Below are 20990 nucleotides of genomic sequence, written 5' to 3'. Positions count from 1 at the left end.
ATGATAGATTGAAATATACAGGTAACTCTCGTATAACACGGTAGTTTGGTTTCTACACAATCTCGTGTAATGCGAAACCGTGTTATACAGGACTAAGAACCAGTACAAAAAGGGAGGTTTATGTTCCAAAAGATAAAAATACGCCTTTTTTTTTTATAACTATTGGAATCTTAATTTTTATAGTAGTAATAACTTAATAGCCTCATTTTAGGAAGGATGTAGAATTGCTAGAAAGAGTACAAAGAAGGGCAACAAAATTGGTGAGGGGAACAAAGGGGTGCTCTTACCAAGAAAGGCTTAAGTTCTGCAAATTGAAGCACCTGGGGAGTATGCACCTGCGAGGTGATCTGATTGAGGTGTATAAGGCCTTGAATGGGTTGAGCAAGCTGAATGCTGATGAGATTCTTTCTCTTGCTCATATTAAGAACCTGAGGGGGCACAGATTCAAATTGAGGAAAGACAGTTGTAGAATAGATGTGCGGAAATTTGCCTTTAGCCACCAGGTAGTTGATTGGTGGAACAGATTTCCATCTTTTGTTGTGGAAGTTGATAGCCTAAATAAATTTAAGGCTGAGCTGGACAGGCATTTGAAACAAATGGAGGGGTGAAATGGGAGGGGTTTTTTGGCCGATGCTGCATAAGCTTGCTTTCTTGCATCGTATGCCGCTACTAATGCCAATGCTAATATTTAACTTAATTTTTATAATAGTAGTAACTTAAATAGTAATAACTGAACAAACGTCTTACCTTACAAACTGTGATACTTATATGTGAGATAATGTACGCTCATTTAATTTTCTTCTTCATCACTGCTAAGCACAATCTCTTGTGCAGCATTAGATTTCGTGTACCTTCTGCTCTATTTAAAAGTCACAAACTGCACTCTTCGAAGTCACAATTATTTTTTATGGTCTCAAACAAGCACAATAGCACAGAACCTAACCCAGGGATCTCCCAACAAAATACAGTGGACCCCCCGCTTTAAATGATACGTAAAAATTGGAAGAATATTTTCCAGTTAGCAAAATAAAAATAAATTTATGCTTACAATCATTGCTTAATGAATACGTACTATGATATATACATACTAATTGATATTTCTGTTCACTGGCTTTTTTTTTTTTTATATAAAATTTAAAACAGTAAAAATTATAAGCAATTCATAACAAAGAACACGGCACACACAAGTTGCAACAATCACAACACTGAGTAATGAGTTTCTGGAAATTTGTTTTTTATATGATTGAATATTTGATGGAAGGAGAAACACATTTTACTATAATGTGAAAACCCACAGAATTCAGCTATCAGCACTATAGCAAATGCAAGAAGATCGAGTTTACTACCCATTTATAATTGATTACACTAACAGAAAAGACCAATAAATTGGAAACTGCAAATTGTTTATATTGTTTTATGGAAGTGACCTCCAGAAATGTGCTTCAGAAAAATATCAAGAAGACAATAACAACTAGCGACAATGGCAGGGATTCACAAAAAGGAATGGAAACATTGAAAATTACACCTAACATAATAGCAAGGTTTTACCAGCACAAAAGCTCAAAAATACTGTGCTTTATACGAGATTTCCAGCATTTCTCAAACCGTGTTAGAGCGAAACCTTGTTGTAGAAGTACCGTATTGTGAAAGGAGTGCCGCAATTTTCAAACCATGTTGTAGAAGTACCGTGTTATACGGTACTTCTTCTGTACTTTAGAATCGAAACCCAATGACATTATTAATTTTTAAACCTCAACATCTTTAAATGCAATAATCTGCTTGATTATTGTATTTAAAAACAATACAAAGAACACACAAGTGTATGCATGTGCGTGCGCACACACAAGCACACACATGGAAGTTTCTGCAATTTTATTTACATCATCCCTACTATGTTATTTTAACATAGAAATATGAAATAACAGATTTACAATACTGTTTTGAAGAAGCCAATTAGAAACAGAATTAAAATATTTAACTAGTGCTTTTTCTAAGAGACAATATCCATCTCAATTAATCAATAAAACAATACTAGAAGTAAAAAAAAAAAAAAAATACAACAAAACACTTGATCACATAAAATACAGAAATAATCCTCCCATGTCACAGTCAGTTAGCCAGACAATTAAAAATATTTTTTCAGGTACAAATATCACTAAGACACTAACAATTTATTTAATACAATAAATAAATAATAAATAATATACCAGAAAAACTAAGACACCTGTTATCCAGGTAATAAGCAGTAAAGTGAAATATGGCTCAACTAATATGTCCAATACCAGGTCTGGAGGCCTCATTTTAGGAAGGATGTAGATTTACTTGAGCGTGTACAGAGAAGAGAAACAAGATTGGTGAGGGGAATGAAGGGATCCTCTTACCAAGAGAGGCTAAAGTTCTGCAAATTGCAGCGACTGGAGACTAGGTACCTGTGAGGTGATCTGATTGAGGTGTATAAGGCCTTGAATGGGTTGAGCATGCTGAATTCTGATGGGATTCTTCAACTTTTCAGATTACGAACCTAAGGGGGCATAAATTCAAATTGAGGAAAGACAGCTGTAGAATAGATGTGCGGAAATTTGCCTTTAGCCAGCGGTGGTTAATTACTGGAATAAACTTCCATCTGTCATTGTGGAAGTTGATAGGATAAATAAATTTAAGGAGGAACTGGACAAACATTTAGAGGGAATGGTTGTGTGAATTTTTTTTTTTTTTTTTTTTTTGGCTGATGCTACATAAGCTCATATGCTTACTTTCTTGCATCACATGCCACGATTACTATTACTATTATTACCACCAAGTAAGTTTATGTACAGATTATTCCTTCAAATTTGGCCACCATGCACATTCCTTTTCCCTCCAGCCTTTCAATGATTCTGCCAGCATTTTAATAAATGCTAAATTCTAGTTACAAGTTATTTACATCTGAAGGCATAGAATTAAATAGGTCTGAAAGAATGTGCAGGTGAAAGTTTTTAATGTAAAGTTACCCACCAACCTCTCAGAAATATGGAGTTTAATGCAGTTAAATTGCAATAAATTTTATTAATACAGGTTCTCTTGATGCATACACACACACACACACAGTGAATCAACCAATTACAATCACACAAAAAGGCCCGAGTTAGGACTCTTAGTTCTTCTACATTTCTTACCAAGTTTATGCTTTTAAGTTTCAATGATGAATCAATGAAGGAAAGTGGGTCATATATTTTTCATTTCTCACTATTCGAGCTTTAATCTCGCAGTCAGGAGATAATTTTCAGCTTCTAAAGTCATGCAATTTATATAATTGTCATAATTTCTCTGAACTTATTCTTATTCTACCGTTAAGGAAACAGGTTATAACTTTTTCTTTTGTAATAAATGTAGGTGGTCTTTCAGCATATGTCAGTATGGAGTGAAGACTAATGATATAACCAAAGATTTCAATGGAAGGTTAAAGAAAGTTATTATTCATTTGGGAACCAACAATATTAACTGTCCATAAAGCTGGATAAGTAGAGAACAGGAGTGTGCCAATATTTTAAATGGGCATTGACCAAACTTTGCTTGCCTCCACAACAACACACCACACATATGACAGCAGCTTCACCTAAACAGATTGCCTACAACTATTCAGCAGAGAAGAATAATCTTCATAATGAAAATGTTGCTGGACTTATCTGCACTTCATCAAAACCTGCAAAATGGACAGGTTCATACCTAAACAACTTCTCCTTCATTCTGGAACTAGACTGCAATCACGAGGAATGTGCAAACTCATAAAGAGTATCATGAAAAAATTTTTCATTTTCCTATTTCAATCCAGGAAATCTAGAACCTGATGCTACTGACATTGTATTGTATAATTTTGTATTGTAGAATTATACAATAAAAAACACTTTTGTATTGTATAATTCTCATTTTTAATTTTGTATTGTATAATCCTTAACTTTTACTTTATTTTTATGTTTTGATTATTATTGCTTATTATTTACATACCTTACATTATTAACCCTTGGCCTTTTGGCCAAGAAGTCTTTGGAGAATAGTAGTATTTATTTACTGATTTATTTTTGTGAATTTAACCTTAATTTTTTCTTCCTAGTATAATTTGTAGGTTTTTGGATATGGAAAAATAGTTCTCACACTGAGAGCATTTGTTTTTCTTTCCTCCCTTCTCCAATTTGCTGTCATCTTATATTTGAACAAATTTCTCCATCACTAAAAAAAATAGATATATATATATATATATATATATTATGACATTTTTTATTTATATATTAAGGATATGCATTAAACAACTGCTGATTTGTCATTTCAGTATCCTTGATCTAGAGGCATTTAAATGTTATTTGAACAAATCATATTTTTAATACTCGCATTAGTTTATTGAAAAATTTTTATTGCAATTTATATTTTAAATAAAGTAGAGAAGAAATTTACCACATATTCCACTGGAGACTGAGAATCTCTGACAAAACTGAACTCATGTTTTTTGCTAGTATCAAAATCTTCCCTGTCACTACTATCATCACCATCTTCATTTATATCAGACTGAACTCCAACATCAACATACTTATCTGAAAAAAGAAAATTAAAAATCACTACTCACTAGTAAAAAACAAGTATACAACTATATGGAAAAATTTTCAAACTGAGAACTAACCTCTGGTTATTGCAACTGATGGCTGATTACTAGAAAAATTTACATGTTCCATTGCAGTAGTTCTCTCTGTCTTATATTTTTGCTGAATCCTTTCAATGACCTATAAATAACAATTGATGTGAAGGATATTTAGATTGGAAGAAACTCACATTTTCTTTTAAACAAGAAAATTTTAAAAGATTATAAAATATTAATAAGCACACTGCAAAACTTATAGTAGCACTGAACTTTCAAATCTATAAGTTGTCAATTTTATATTTGTATTGGTTATTTTGTATAAAAAAATTGAAACTATGTTTTGAGGTTTGTTTGTTTGTTTTTTAGGAGCATTAGCAACTAAGGCCATATTGCTCCGGGATATGCGGTGGGCATTCCCTGACCTTTCCGCATCCTCCGTATTTGGTGGTGGCGGATTCGAACCCCGGTCTAATCAAAAAGCGTGTGCTACGCACTGCTGCTCCTTCCCACCTGGCTACGGAGGCGCCATGTTTTGAAGTGCTACAAGTGTCTAGAGGTATTTTATGTTTTTTTTTTTTTTTTATGCTTGGTCAGTAATACTACAAACTTACTAAAAATGAAATCAAATGAAATTTTAAAGATTGAAATTATGTTTATAATATACCAGCATATGAAGAATTAATATATTTTTTTTTCACCTAAAAAATGTCAACAGTACTGTCAGTAATGCAAATATAATATTTCATGTACAGAACAACAACAGTTATTTAAATTTCCTTCTTTCTTTTGTTTTTTTCTGTAAAATCATTCCATTTTACTTTTTCAAAAAATTAATTTCACACTCCAAATTCCTTCAAAAGGATGAGATCGTGTTTGGGGTTTACATAAAAAAAAAAAAAAAAAAAAAATTATTTTTCTGGATTGTTTACTTTGCTCATACTTTTCTCATAACTCTCCATGGGAGGCTCTATGGAGTCTGACAGCCACATCTCTGAAATGTCTACTGCATGTTCATTATAAATTTGAGATTAATGGCTCTTCCTCACCCTACTTTCCTAAATATAAACAAAGCTTTACTTGAGTAAATTTATATGTGAGTAGTGATGTGTGTTGTTTGCACAGAGTTATTAAGTGAGGCAAATTTAGCATTACTATTTTTGCCTTCCACTTTGCACTTTGATTGCAATGTAATGTAAACAAATACGTTCCTCACAGGATGGTTGCCATTACTGCTACAGGAGTGAGGTACTCTATTTTTTACATTTATTTTTTTTTAAATGGTTTAATATCTCAATTATTATTTATTTATTTCTTTAACACAAAGCAGAGTGAACATAGCTAACACTAAAATTAGCATTAGTAGAGGCATTTGATGCAAGAAAGCAAGCTTATGCAGCATCAGCAAAAAAAAAAAAAAAAAAAAAAAAAAAACACTTCCATTTCACCCCTCCGTTCGTTCGAAATACCTGTTCAGCTGAGCCTTAAATTTATTTAGGCTATCAACTTCCACAACAAGGGATGGAAGTCTGTTCCACCAACCAACTAACTACCCGCTGGCTAAAGACAAATTTCTGCATCAACCGGTGAAATACCACCACTTTGCTTATTGGAGGCTTGAAGTGGTGAAACCCATGTTTAGTCTCTAGAGCAAAGTTTCCGGCATCCCCCTTCCCCCATACTTCTCCTTCAACCCATGCACGGTACTAAGTACTATAGGTTTTGATATCTTTCGTGTTTGGGGTTTTCATAAAAAAAAAAAAAAAAAAACATCTGTCCTTCCTCAATCTGAATTTATGCCCTCTCAGGTGATTATTCTGAGCAAGAGGAAGAATCCCATCGGCACTGAGCATGCTCAAACCATTCAAGGCTTTATAAACCTCTATCAGATCACCTCGCTGTGCCTAGTCTCCAGCCACTGTAATTTGCAAAACTTAAGCCTTTCTTTGTAAGAGCACCCCTTTGTTCCATTCACTAATCTTGTTGCCCTTCTCTGTACTCGTTCCAGCAGCTCTAAATCCTTCTTGAAATGAGGCCTCCAGACCTGTATACAGTACTCAAGCTGTGGCCTGACCATTGCCTTATACAAGGGAATAATCACCTCCTTATCCCTGCTAGAAAAATTCCGGTATATCATTGACAAGACACCATGAGCTACTCTTGCAGCCCGTCTGCACTGCCCAGAAAACTTCATATCTGCCTGCACAACCACCCCCAGGTCCCTTTCATTCTCTACCACTGTCAGTGTAGTACCACAGAGTTGATACGTTGCTCTGGGGTTGCTGTTTCCCATATGTAATATTTTACATTTGTCAATGTTAAACTTCATTTGCCACCTCTCAGCCCATCTGCTCAACCTTTCCAGATCCTGTTGCAGCAGCATAGCGTCAATAGTTTCCTTAACAACCCTGCCAACCTTTGTATCGTCTGCAAACTTGGACATTAAGCTTGATATACCATCATCAATATCATTTATAAATACAGAAAACAATAATGGACACAACACTGAACCCTAAGGGACTCCACTAATAACATTAGTCCATGATGAGCAGTGTCCATTGATTACCACTCTGTCTTATCCCTCTCAACCACCCCCTTTATCCATAGCAGCAATTTGCCTCCAATGCCACACTGTACCAATTTGTGCAGCAGTCTTCCATGTGCAACAGTATCAGAAGCCTTTCTAAGATCCAAATATATAATATCAAAGTTATTCCCTGCATCCAGTTCTTTTGTGACTACATCATAGTATCCAATCAAATTGGTCGGGCAAGACCTTCCCTTAACAAAACCATGCTGTGTCTGAGCTATAACTGAATTCTTGTCAAGATGATGCTGCAGTGTCTCTCTAACCAGTGCCTCCATTAATTTTCCTGGAACAGAAGTTAAACTCACAGGTCTATAATTACTTGTGTCAGCCTTTGATCCCCCTTTGTGAATTGGGGTCGCAATTGCACATCTCCAGTCTATGGGTACCTCCCCTGAGTCTAAGGAAGCTCTCATAATTATGGCTAAGGGTTTGCTTACTTCCTTTGCCACCTCCTTATACTGGATAGATCCCATCCACCCCATGTGCCTTTCTTGTGTTTACCTTCAACAACTACTTCTCCTGCACTTTACTCTCAGTTATTACAAGATTATCTAGCTTACGGCCACAGTTCAATACACCTCTGGCATTTCCCTCGCTGAATAACTCCTCATGTGAATGTCGATGCAAAATATTCATTTAGTTTGTTAGCTACCCGAGCAGGATCATCAACAGTTGAACCATCGATATTAAGTGGACCAATCTGATTCATCCCCTTCCTTCTAGAGTTTATATAAGTAAAGAACTCTTTGCTGTTTTTCCTTTGCATCCTTTGCCAAAGATTTCTCATAATCTGCCTTCGCCTGCCTAACCTCCTTTGTAACTTAGTTACGGACCAGCTTATATCTATCATAGGCATCTGTGTCACATATTAATTTATATGTATCCCATGCATTTTTCTTCTCTGCCATGTCTCATTAGTTCATCTGACTTCCATTTAGGCCTAAACATTGAACAATATTTCTTAGTTGATAAGTTCTTTGAATGCTTCCCATTTTAAATTTGCTGTTGGTAACATCATCAGTTGGTTCCACTGTATAGAATTTAAATACAGTCTCAGACCATTGCAGTCACCTTTACGAAAGCAAAAACCCTTCCTTTTACTCCTGATGGTAGTTACCTCTTTCAGTAAATTCCACTTCAGCACACTGTCATCACTGCCACCTAGTGGTGCCCTTATCTGCAGTTTCTTAATGCATGAGGAATCACTACTGATAATTAGATCAAGAGTATTACTCCCTCTAGTTGCCTCCCAAACATGCTGATGTAGAAAACAATCATCAAATAAATCCACAAAAGCCTTGCTAGTGTGTGAGTGACCAACCCACAAATTCCAGTCAATATCTGGGAAATTGAAATCCCCCATTATACGACTCTGTGATTTACTGGCCCACTCTATTTCCCTGTACAGTTTCTTATTATACTCATTAGCATTACTAGAGGCATATGATGCAAGAAAGCATGCTTATGCAGCATCAGCCAAAAAAAAAAAAAAAACCCTTCCACTTCACCCCTCCGTTCGTCGAAATACCTGTCCAGCTGAGCCTTAAATTAATTTAGGCTATCAACTTCCACAACAAGAGATGGAACTCTGTTCCACCAACCAACTACCCTCTGGCTAAAGGCAAATTTCCGCACATCTATCCTACATCTGTCTTTCCTCAATTTGAATTTATGCCCTCTCTGGTGATTATTCTGAGCAAGAGGCAGTATCCATCAGCATTGAGCATGCTCAAACCATTCAAGGCTTTGTACACCTCTATCAGATCACCTCGCCGGTGCCTAGTCTCCAGACACTGTAATTTGCAAAATTTAAGCCTTTCTTCGTAAGAGCAACCCTTCGTTCCGTTCACTAACCTTGTTGCCCTTCTCTGTACCTGTTCCAGCAGCTCTACATCCTTCTTGAAATGAGGCCTCCAGACCTGTATACAGTACTCAAGGTGCGGCCTGACCATTTCCTTAATCAAGGGAATAATCACCTCCATATTCCGGCTAGAAAAATTCCTGTATATTATTGACAAGACACCATGAGCTACTCTTGCAGCTCGTCTGCACTGCTCAGAGAACTTCATATCTGCCTGCACAATTACCCCCAGGTCCTTTTAATTCTCTACCACTGTCAGTGTAGTACCACAGAGTTGATACGTTGCTCTGGGGTTGCTGTTTCCCATATGTAGTACTTTACATTTGTCAATGTTAAACTTCATTTGCCACCTCTCAGCCCATCTGCTCAACCTTTCCAGATCCTGTTGCAGCAGCATAGCATTAGCATTAGTAGAGGCATTTGATGCAAGAAAGCAAGCTTATGCAGAATCAGCCAAAAAAAAAAAAAAAAAAAAAAAAATCCACTTCCACTTCACCCCTCTGTTCGTTCAAAATACCTGTCCAGCTGAGCCTTAAACTTATTTAGGCTATCAACCTCCACCACAAGGGATGGAAGTCTGTTCCACCAACCAACCACCCGCTGGCTAAAGGCAAATTTCCGCACGTCTATCCTACATCTGTCTTTCCTCAATTTGAATTTATGCCCTCTCAGGTGATTTTTCTGAGCTAGAGGAAGAATCCCATCAGCATTGAGCATGCTTAAACCATTCAAGGCTTTATACACCTCTATCAGATCACCTCGCTGGTGCCTAGTCACCAGACACTGTAATTTGCAAAACTTAAGCCTTTCTTCGTAAGAGCACCCCTTTGTTCCATTCACTAATCTTGTTGCCCTTCTCTGTACTCGTTCCAGCAGCTCTACATCCTTCTTGAAATGAGGCCTCCAGACCTGTATACAGTACTCAAGATGTGGCCTGACCATTGCCTTATACAATGGAATAATCACCTCCTTTTCCCTGCTGGAAAAATTCCTGTATATCATTGACAATACTCCATGAGCTACTCTTGCAGCCCGTCTGAACTGCTCAGAGAATTTCATATCTGCCTGCACAGCCACCCCCAAGTCCCTTTCATTCTCTACCACTGTCAGTGTAGTACCACAGAGTTGATACGTTGCTCTAGGGTTGCTGTTTCCCATGTGTAGTACTTTACATTTGTCAATGTTAAACTTCATTTGCCACCTCTCAGCCCATCTGCTCAACCTTTCCAGATCCTGTTGCAGCAGCATAGTGTCAGTAGTGTCCTTGACAACCCTGCCAACCTTTGTATCATCTGCAAACTTGGACATTAAGCTTGATATACCATCATCAATATCATTTATAAATACAGAAAACAATAATGGACCCAACACTGAGCCCTGAGGGACTCCACTAATAACATTAGTCCACGATGAGCAGTGTCCATTGATTACCACTCTGTCTTCTCCCCCTCAACCACCCCTTTATCCATAGCAGCAATTTGCCTCCAATGTCACACTGCTCCAATTTGTGTAGCAGTCTTCCATGTGCAACAGTATCAAAAGCCTTTCTAAGATCCAAGTATATAATATCAAAGTTATTCCCTGCATCCAGTTCTTTTGTGACTGCATCATAGTATCCAATCAAGTTGGTCAGGCAAGACTTCCCCTTAACAAAACCATGCTGTGTCTGAGCTATAACTGAAGTCTTGTCTAAATGATCCTGCAGTGCTTCTTTAACCAGTGCCTCCATTAATTTTCCTGGAACAGAAGTTAAGCTCACAGGTCTATAATTACTTGTGTCAGCCTTTGATCCTCCTTTGTGAATTGGGGTCACATTTGCACATTTCCAGTCTATGGGTACCTCCCCTGAGTCCAAGGAAGCTCTAATAATTATGGCTAAGGGTTTGCTTCCTTCCTTTGCTGCCTCCTTTAATATAGCTGGATAGATCCCATCCACCCCGGGTGCCTTTCTTGTGTTTATCTTCAACAGTTTCTCCTCCACTTTACTCCCAGTTATTTCAAGATTCTGTAGCTTACTGCTAGAGTTGAATACACCTCTGGCATTCCCCTTGCTGAATAACTCCTCATGTGTGAATGTCGATGCAAAATATTCATTTAGTTTGTTAGCTACCTGAGCAGGATCATCAACAGTTGACCCATCAATATCAAGTGGACCAATCTGATTCATCCCCTTCCTTCTAGAGTTTACATAAGTAAAGAACTCTTTGCTGTTTTTCTTTGCATCCCTTGCCAAGGATTTCTCGTAATCTGCCTTCGCCTTCCTAACCTCCCTTGTAACTTGGTTGCATATCAACTTGTAACTATCATAGGCTTCTGTGTCATGTGTTAATTTGTAAGTATCCCATGCATTTTTCTTTTCTGCCATATGTCTCATTAGATCATCTGACATCCACTTAGGCCTAAACCTTGAACAATATTTCTTAGTTGGTATGTAAAGCCTAGTAGCTTCCAAGATAAGTTCTTTGAATGCTTCCTATTTTGAGTTTGCTGTTGGTAACATCATCAGTTGGTCCCACTGTATAGAATTTAAATACCGTCACAAACCATCGTAGTCGCCTTTACGAAAGAAATAACCCTTCCCTTTACCCCTGATGGTAGTTACCTCCTTGAGTAAATCCCACTTCGGCACACTGTGATCACTGCCACCTAGTGGTTCCTGTATCTGCAGATTCTTAATGTATGAAGAATCACTACTGATAATCAAATCAAGAGTATTGCTCCCTCTAGTTGCCTCCAGAACATGCTGATGTAGAAAACAATCATCCAATAAATCCACAAAAGCCTTGCTAGTGTGTGAGTGACCAACCCACAAATTCCAGTAAATATCTGGGAAATTAAAATCCCTCATTATAAGACTCTCTGATTTACTGGCCCACTCTATTTCCCTGTACAGTTTTTTATTATACTCATCAGAGTCATTACGACTATAGCACACTCCTACTCTCAATTTTGATCTCCCAATGCTTATGTCACACCAAACTGACTCGACACTGCACTGTCCAGCGATGTAAACTGGCTTCACTTCCTTGGATTTTATGTGTTTCTTAACTAATAGCATAACCCCTCCTCCCTTCCTATCCTGTCTATCCTTTCTGTAGATGTTGTATCCCCCAAAGGTCATTAGAGTTGTACTCAACAGAGTCATTAGGTCTATAGCACACTCCTACTCTCAATTTTGATCTCCCAATGCTTATGTCACACCAAACTGACTCAACACTGCACTGTCCAGCGATGTCGACTTGCTTCACTTCCTTGGATTTTGTTTCTTAACTAATAGCATAACCCTTCCTCCCTTCCTATCCTGTGTATCCTTTCTGTATAAATTGTACTCCCCAAATTCCAGTTCTGCATTCCTTATATCTGTGTGACACCACTTCTCTGATATCCCAACAATATCTGCCTTTGATGTTTTGAGCAATACTTCATATTCATCAAATTTATTTACCAAACTCGTAGCATTGGTTTACATGCAAGTATGCATGCACCTGTTCTTTTTCTTAGCTACCCTACCACAACCCATGTGTTTACTTGTACCGCAAAGACTCCCAGCAGTCTCTGAAATATCCTGCATCTTGTTTTCTAGGCTGCTGCTCATTCAACAGAAGCAGTGCAAGAATCACTTTCACCTCTGCCAGTGGCTACTGTTAATCTATTAGTCCTTGTATCCCCCCCCCAAGCTAGCAGTTTTCCGACCCACCTAACACTGCCTCGATAGCATCAGCAAATATTCTTGCACCCTTTCTATTTAAGTGTATCCCATCCCTGTAGAAGCAGTCTCTCCTGTTAACAAGTACAGACCAGGCTTAAAAAAATTTTACCGCTTGAGCCTTGCACAATCTTTCCAGGGCCAAAGTGATCGACAAGGCTCTCATCATATATTCCCTCCTATCGTGTCTGGGCAGAATTGCAGACACTTTCAAATTCAACCCTAATTCATGGCTTTTTTTCAACAGTGACCTGTACTTGTTAAGTACTTCTGCGGTCTCCTACTCTTAATATCACTAGTGCCAACGTGTACAACTATATCACCTTTTGTGCCCTCAAAAGATGATATCTGCTCTAAAATGTCATCAACCTTTGCCCCTGGCAGACATACTGGTCCTGTTACACCTATCCTTTTTATAAAGCATGTTCCCCTTTCCCTGACAATAGAGTCACTAACAACTACTAGTTCCTGTGGGACCAGCGCATTCTGCCTTGGGGGTTGCCGCTGTGTTGCGTGATGACCAAGTGCAAGCTCTGGCGTTGATGTGGGCAGCTGAGAGCTTGATGGGCACCTCAATTTAGATCCTTCGAGGGCATCCGCCCTGTCCTTCATGCTCTCATATAGGCTCATAACAACGCTGAATTGTCGCCTGATTTCCTTACACTCCTTACATCGCACACACACAGACATCCCCCATGGCAATATCATGTCCCGTTCCCGATTGCTCCACAAACATCATGCAAACAGTGCATTTTAAAAGGCTGTGATTCAGAGGGCAACTGCCCCCCCCTCAGTTCTCCCCTGAGCCACAGCACTCCCATTAGCTTGCGCCTTTTGCTTTGCTGCTCTGGTCTGAGTCATGATTTCAATTTAATTTCAATTTCAGTACAAAATTATAACCTAAACTTGTATCCCAACACAGTTATAATGCTATATATATTTTTCAGTATCGAGTATTATCTACAAGTTCCATTTATATAACTTCCGTATCAAGTTATGTATTAATTAATTATGTTACGTTTGTAATCTAAGTCGTTATAGGTATTTAGTTAAAAGTACAATTTAATTGAGAATGAAGTTTAACAATATTAATAGATTTTACTGATTAATTGACAATATTATATTATATACTATACTAACATGTTCGTGTTTTTTGAATTCACAAAATAAAGTTATTATTATTATTAGTAATAGTAAATGATGCAAGGAAGCAAGCTTAAACAGCACCAGAAGAAGCAATAAAAAAAAAAAAAAAACACTACCCACCCCATCTTCATCTGTTCATCCCATCTAATAATACATGTCTAATTCTTCCTTAAAGTTACTCCAACTGTGCACTTCCACAACACCAGATGGTAGTTTGTTCCAACAATCAATTACTCTCTGACAGAAAGCAAATTTCACACATCTATCCTGCAGCCATCCCTTCTCAATCTGAGTTTATGTCCCCTTGTGTGCATTGTCTGAGAAAGAATTAGAATACCATTGTCATTAAGTTTGCCCAATCCATTTAAACCTGAAGCACTTCAATCAGGTCTCTCACAAGTGCCAATTATAAGTACTGCAATTTTCAGACCTGAAGTCTTTGTGGTGAGAGCATCCCTTTGGTTCTTGACATATAATTTAAATAACAGTGTATAGTTAGCAGTTGACTTACGTAAGCCCGAGTTACGTAACTTCGGACTTACGTAAATTTTTTTGGTAAAAATCATAAAGATACTTTCTGTATCATTTTTAAGAGTGATGTTGAATGAAGGAACAATAAATATAAGTTTTATTTTCGTTCCCATTCAAACTATATTGGATAATAATCTGCAGCATAACTACTTAGGTAAATAACTAGAGTTAACATTTCATTTTCTGCTTTAAAAATTCTGAAGAAATATTTGACATGTGTTTGTCAATATTTGAACTACCTTGAAACACTTCAGAGAAACCCACACAATGTTCAAGCTGCGTGGACTGTGTCCCATAAGCTATTTTTTTCAGATAATTACACTCTAGCCCTTCGTCTCCACATTCTTTCCTTCCTTTCTTTTTGGATTGTAGAGTCAGTTCAGTTTTGTTTGAGAGCCAAGTGAGAGCTTTTGTTTGCATTTTGTATGCAATATTTGTTACACATGTCGGGTTATTGTGGAAGTTCAAATTCATGTTGTCCTACCATTTTGCGCATTTAGTGACAGCATGTCATAAGGTGTGACAGCATGTCTTGTAACTTAACCCTGTGAAGTTCTTTACAGAAAATTTCATTTTGACTGTTATCATGGTGCCTCCCAAGAGAATAAGTAACAGTGGTACTACTTTACCACTGTCCCCAGATAAAGATTTTAATTGTTATGGTATTTAACTATTTTTCTTCATTCTTCTGGGGATATTATGCAGTTTTTGTAATTTTGGCATAACAGGGATATAGTAGCAATATTTTATTAGTCACTCCCGAGTTACATAAAGCTTGACTTAAGTAAGATGGAATTATTTCTTCAAATATTGACAAACACATGTCAAATATTTCTTCAGAATTTTTAAAGCAGAAAATGAAATGTTAACTCTAGTTATTTACCCAGAAGTCCTGGAATGTATCTCTTTCACACAGTACAGTCGGGGACAGACTGTACTGTGTGAAAAAAAAAAAAGTAAAATTTTAAAATATTGCACAGATGATTTCCTTTGGCACACTTTGTCTGGAATGTTGCAGCACAATGTCCAGCAGAGATCTGTCAACATACATTTATTCCAGAAAGCTTGGTGTAATTGCCCCTACCACAAACCCTTTCCCAAAAACTGCACCACTTACTGTACTACAGTTTTTGGCAAAGTCTAGATACAAAAGCAACAAATGAAGTTTCAGTGACATAGGACATCCCATTTCTTTATGTGCACTGCAGTTTCTGACATTCATCTTTGTATGCAAAAGACCTGTGGTTACCCAATGAGTTTCCACAAGGTTTTTTGAAAGCCAGACATGCTTTTAGTGCTTGAATTTTTCAAAGCTTTCAATCCTGCAGAAGTGCTCTGATTCCTCTTTCACAGCATTGATTTTTTTTTCTTATATAAGTAATGAAATTCTTTCAAATCCAAGATGACTGTGAAGAGATAGAAAGAAAATGTTCATTAGATCCACTAATGGAACATGCTGCACACTATTTGTTCTTGACTCAAATGTGAGAGAGAACACCTTTATTGCAATTCGATGAATACAATGTAACTAGAGTTGCAAGTGCCCCATCACGGCCAAAGGCCAGGAGCTCATATCAGAATTAAATAATTAATTATGAACACAATGACAGGAAAGTAAACATTAAAAAAATTTAACATGCTATTGTGATTCCTCACATGATGCAAGTGTTAGTTAACAGTATTTACAATGTGTTACTTTGAGGCCAGTAATAGGAAACAATATTTTGTGAATCCTACTTTCCTGTCATTTAACATACCGATCACTAAGATTGATGTAAATATTCTATTGATGAGTGCTGTGTTGAATTTCTTTGAGTAGTGTCTTCATGTTACAGTATGTCTCCTTTCAATGAAGAGCAGACAATGGGAATGAATGGCTTAAGTTCCTATTATGCAAGGGAACAGCTTTCAAACTTTGCTGTAAGGAGTCAACAAACAGGTACCATTCAACTGTAATGTGTATTTGTATCAAAATATAAAAACTCTACTGATATCATGGCAGTAAGAGAGCAGACTGTTTACCGTAAAGAATGTTGGCAAAACTCGATTTCTTTTTTGATAGTGATACACTCTGACATTCTCAACCAACTGTTTCTGTTTTAGTTTCAAGGAAAGAAGTTCAGCTTTACTTGTGGAGAGGACCAGAACTCTGGTAAGGTCACTCAACACCCTGGGTAAACAGCTTCAATGTCTCTTTGTTGAGTGTGTACTTGGGATCAGCTGAAGTTTTCAGGTCTTCACCAATCACATCTTCTAAAGTATTCACATATTCTAGTTCATGCTCATGCTGTGAAGGTACTGGAATTAGCATGGTGCCATCATGAAGGACTGGTTTTATCACTGAATTCAGGTTCAGATAAACATCTTGTGCTTATTATTCACCTAGAGTCCAGAACATTCATAATATAAAAGCAGCAATCACCATTATAGTCTTTTGGCTCCCTCCATTTCATAGGTATAGCAAACAGCATTAACTTTGTTTTCTTCAAACAATCACAATCCATTCAAACAAGCAGTACAAACAATATGTGGTGCCCACACATTCTGGTCACCTACAGAATAGCCTATATATTTATCTTGATTGTGTGCTTTTGTGATTTAGTTAGGAAAAAGCTGCACTCATCAGAATTTGTGGGATGATTTTTACACTTTTCAGCGATGATGATGATGATGAATAGGTTTAAGATAATTCACCAGGTCTTACTTAAAATAATTTATAATTAAATAACATTCAAATACTAATCACACAAATATGAATGTAGAAAGAAAAATAATCAAAAATAATAATTTTATTCATATAAGTTGGTTGAATAAGTATGTGAGTGGCATGACCATTTATCACGTTCATGTAAGTGGCCTCATCACAAAAAGCAGATGCTAGGGCAGAGGTTCCCAAACTTTCTCGGTTCACGGTGCCCTCAGTGTCCCAGTAATTTTTTTCACGGTGCCCCTGGGCCAAAAGAAATACCTAATACAGTGGTTTCCGACCTTTTAGTAATCCGATTCTCTTTGTGTATACATATAATATTAAAAAATATATTATATGATAGTTGTTATAATAATATAATTATAAACAAAATTAGAATTCATAATATAAATTATATATAGTTATATAATAATTTTATTCTTTATATAGAAGTCCTAAATAAACATCAATTATAGATCATCACAAATTAAAAAGATAGGGTACAACGGATACAGTACACCTTTTTATAATGAAATAAATATATAAATTTAAAAAAATAATAGGTTTAAGTAACTTAAACCCAAATTACATGGCACCCCTGGAATGTTGTTATGGCACCTTAGGTCACATTTCCTTATGTGACCATCCTCCATGAACATTTGGGGATGACTAAGGTGGTCACAGTGCAAGGTGGGTCCCCAGATTTCTGACCCCTGTGCAGAAACAATTTATAGTATGGTGTTGTGAGGAGAATTTAGAGCTTTATGGAAGGGATCCTGAAACTTTCATTTCCAGAATTGTTACAGGTGATGAAACATGGGTTCATCACTAGGATCCTGAGACCAAGCAAGAATCAATGCAATGGAAACACAAGGGTTCAACCAAACTAAAAAATTTCGGACACAACCTACACCTGGCAAGATTATGGCTACCATATGCATCCTTACTGTACAATCTAAGGGATGTCATAAAGGAAAAACGCTGTGGAAAACTTTCCAGAGGTGTGCTGCTTCTTCAGGACGATGCACCAGTGCACAGGTCACATGCTGTTGCTGCTTTGAGAAACTGTGACTTTACAGAAATTACCCATCCACCTTTAGATCAAAACTGATCTGGCCCTCAGAGAATTTTCTGTTTCGATACCTCAAGAAAAATGTATGTGGACGTTACCTCTGATGATGATAATGAACTGAAGTCTGCTGTTTCTGCATTCTTTGATGGACAGGACAAAGAATTTTATTTGTCAGGCATTTCCTCATTGCCAACAAAATGGAACAAGGGTACTGAAGTTTAGGGGGGGGGGGGGAAATAAAACCAGATTTTTGTCTATCTCATTTCCTTAATAGGTAGGTAGATAATTTACTGAAAGCCCTTTGTACGTCTAATGCTTCCTTAAATTTATTGAAGCTACCTACTTCCACATTACCAAATGGAAGTTTGTTCCAACAATAAATTACCATCCAGCTTAAATGAAATTTTCACACATCTATCTGCAGCCATTTCAATTTATGTCTCCTTCTGTGTTTATCCTTACTAAAGAGTAAGGATAAACAATCTTTATCAAATTTAAAGCCTTAAACTCTTCAATTAGGTCTTGGCAAGTGCCTAATTTCCAGGCACTGCAATTTGGTCCTTGGGGTTGTCACAGACATTCTCTCAGATATGCCAGACAAGCTGTACTTGCTACCTGGGAGTCTAAAACGCTGACGGAACTGATATTCGGGTGACACTCAAGTCAAGTGGACCCAATTTCGGCGAAGTCCGGACGGTCTGTGACAGCCAAATCCTCTGCTTGCACCTTCACGATGGTGGGACTGTTAGTAATCCTGGGTATAACCTCCATGCACAAGTACATGGTGGGTGACCACCCAGGTGTGAACCAACGTAAGCAGGGGGTCGAGGTGTGGCGCCCACACCACATGGAGGAACGCCGCCCCTCTGTGTTAACAGGCAGTACTAGGTGGTAGATGACTCTCATCAACCGGTGAAATTCCACCACTTTGCTTATTGGAGGCTTGAAGTGGTGGAACCCATGTTTAGTCTCTAGAGCTAAGTTCCGACCAACCCTTCCCTATCTATTCCATCATGCAGTATGATTGATGACTTTTGAGGTTATGATGAACGTCGTGGCGAGATCCAATATTCCTTACATTTCGAGGGTACAGCTCTAAACCGGTGTTCGCAGGCCGGCCGCTAGTTAATACACTGGACCGAACCTATTGGTAACTCTCTAGGAGGCTTCCGGATCAGCTAGTGTATAATCTTGTTACCTCTACTCTGCCAAGATAGTGACTGGAGGGAGTCCGAGTAGTGTGTATGCGGGGAGCATTGTCGAGGCCACGTTATGTCAAGGATCTGGGTATATTCTTACCATATGTACGCCATATCCAAAAATTTCATTACTTCATACAGCATGTCCACCCACTTTTTCGTACTATTGAATACACCATGAATTGTCAAACTAATAGAGCAAGCTTATCTGCGAAAAGATCTAAACCTCCCAAGGACTTCCTAATTCATTTCACAAATATACGTGGTCTCAATTCTAATCTCAACGATGTCCATTTCCACTTGCAGTCTGCCAAACCCCATGTACGTTTTCTGACAGAATCTCAGTTATCGGTTGATTCAACTACTGCTCATCTCAGATGCCCAAATTATTTGCTGTATGATTCCTTTCGCCTCAAAGGTGGTACTTGTGCATATGTCCGTTCTGATATTCCCTTTCAGAGACTTGACAATTTGGAATCTCCTCTCTTTGATCTCTGGCTTAAAATCTCTCTACCTCATTGTGTCAAATTCATCTGTTGTCTCTACCGTTCTCCCAACTCCACTAATCACTTGGAACTCTTTGACTTCCTCTCTTTGCAACTTGACTTTCTCCAGTCCAACTTTCCTAACAGTGAGGTAATTTTCCTTGGTGATTTTAATGTTCACAAGTCCAGCTGGCTTCCGTTTTCTAGTCACACCGACCCAGCAGGTCGAGATGCTGAGGCTTTTGCAATTACTAATGACCTAGCACAGATTGTTCATATACCTACAAGAATACCGGACAATCCTAATCATACAGCCAATACGCTTGATCTTTTTCTCACAAACAACCCTTCTAAGTACACGGTCGAAGTGAGAGGTCCTTTAGGCACTTCAGATCGCAACTTGGTGATTGTCTCTTCTCCAATGGAAACTTTATCTCATGGCTATTCCCAACCTCGTGTTGTTTGGCATTACAAGAATGCAAAATGGGATGACCTGTGAGACTTCTTTTCTTCTTTCCCTTGGTCAGATTACTGTTTCAAAACTTCTGATGTCAACGTTTGCTCAGATCGTGTCAGTGAAATTATTCTTGCAGGAATGGAATCCTTTATCCCACACTCCACTTTAAAATCTCGTCCTTTATCTAAACCTTGGTTTTCCAATAAATGTGCTAAGGCTGTCCAAGAGAAGAATGTTGCATATCGTAATTGGCTTGTTTCTAATTCTTCAGTTTCATTTTCTGCCTACACCAAAGCTCGCAACAATTGTAAAGCAGTTATTAATCAGTCCAAATTAGAGTATTAACAGGCTAAGAGTAGAAAACTTGCTTCTTGCCCTAATGGTAGCCGAGCATTCTGGTCTCTTGCCAAAGCAATTGGCCGTAACTTTTGCCCATCTCTGCTTCCACCTCTGTCCAAACCAGATGGTTCTGTTGTCACTTCAGCCAAAGATAAAGCTGACCTGCTAGCATCCCATTTTTCTTCCAGCTCATGCATTAATGATCTTGGTAAAACACCTCCCACCATTCCCAACACGCTCCATTCAATGCCTCCTGTGGTCTTCCGTCAAAAGGATATCAGAAGGATTTTGATGAATCTTGATTCTAAGAAA

At 37.8% G+C, this 20990-nt stretch overlaps 1 protein-coding gene across 1 annotated transcript in view; it reads right to left on the bottom strand.

The window, feature by feature from the left end:
• LOC150075740 (uncharacterized) overlaps positions 1-20990 on the bottom strand; it is a 311310-nt gene that overhangs the window by 178643 nt on the left and 111677 nt on the right. The window contains exons 10-11 of the mRNA XM_090387858.1: positions 4652-4751; positions 4429-4565 (exon numbers count right to left, since the gene is read on the bottom strand). Coding sequence (XP_090243984.1) covers positions 4429-4565; positions 4652-4751 — 237 coding nt within the window. The remainder of the gene's footprint in view (positions 1-4428; positions 4566-4651; positions 4752-20990) is intronic.

This window comes from Mastigoproctus giganteus, chromosome 13 (assembly GCF_048544385.1).
Source record: "Mastigoproctus giganteus isolate SK-2022 chromosome 13, ASM4854438v1, whole genome shotgun sequence".
Classification (NCBI taxonomy): Eukaryota; Metazoa; Arthropoda; class Arachnida; order Uropygi; family Thelyphonidae; genus Mastigoproctus; species Mastigoproctus giganteus.
Note: the sequence above shows the minus strand (reverse complement) of the source record. Positions and strands in the feature narration are given on the sequence as shown.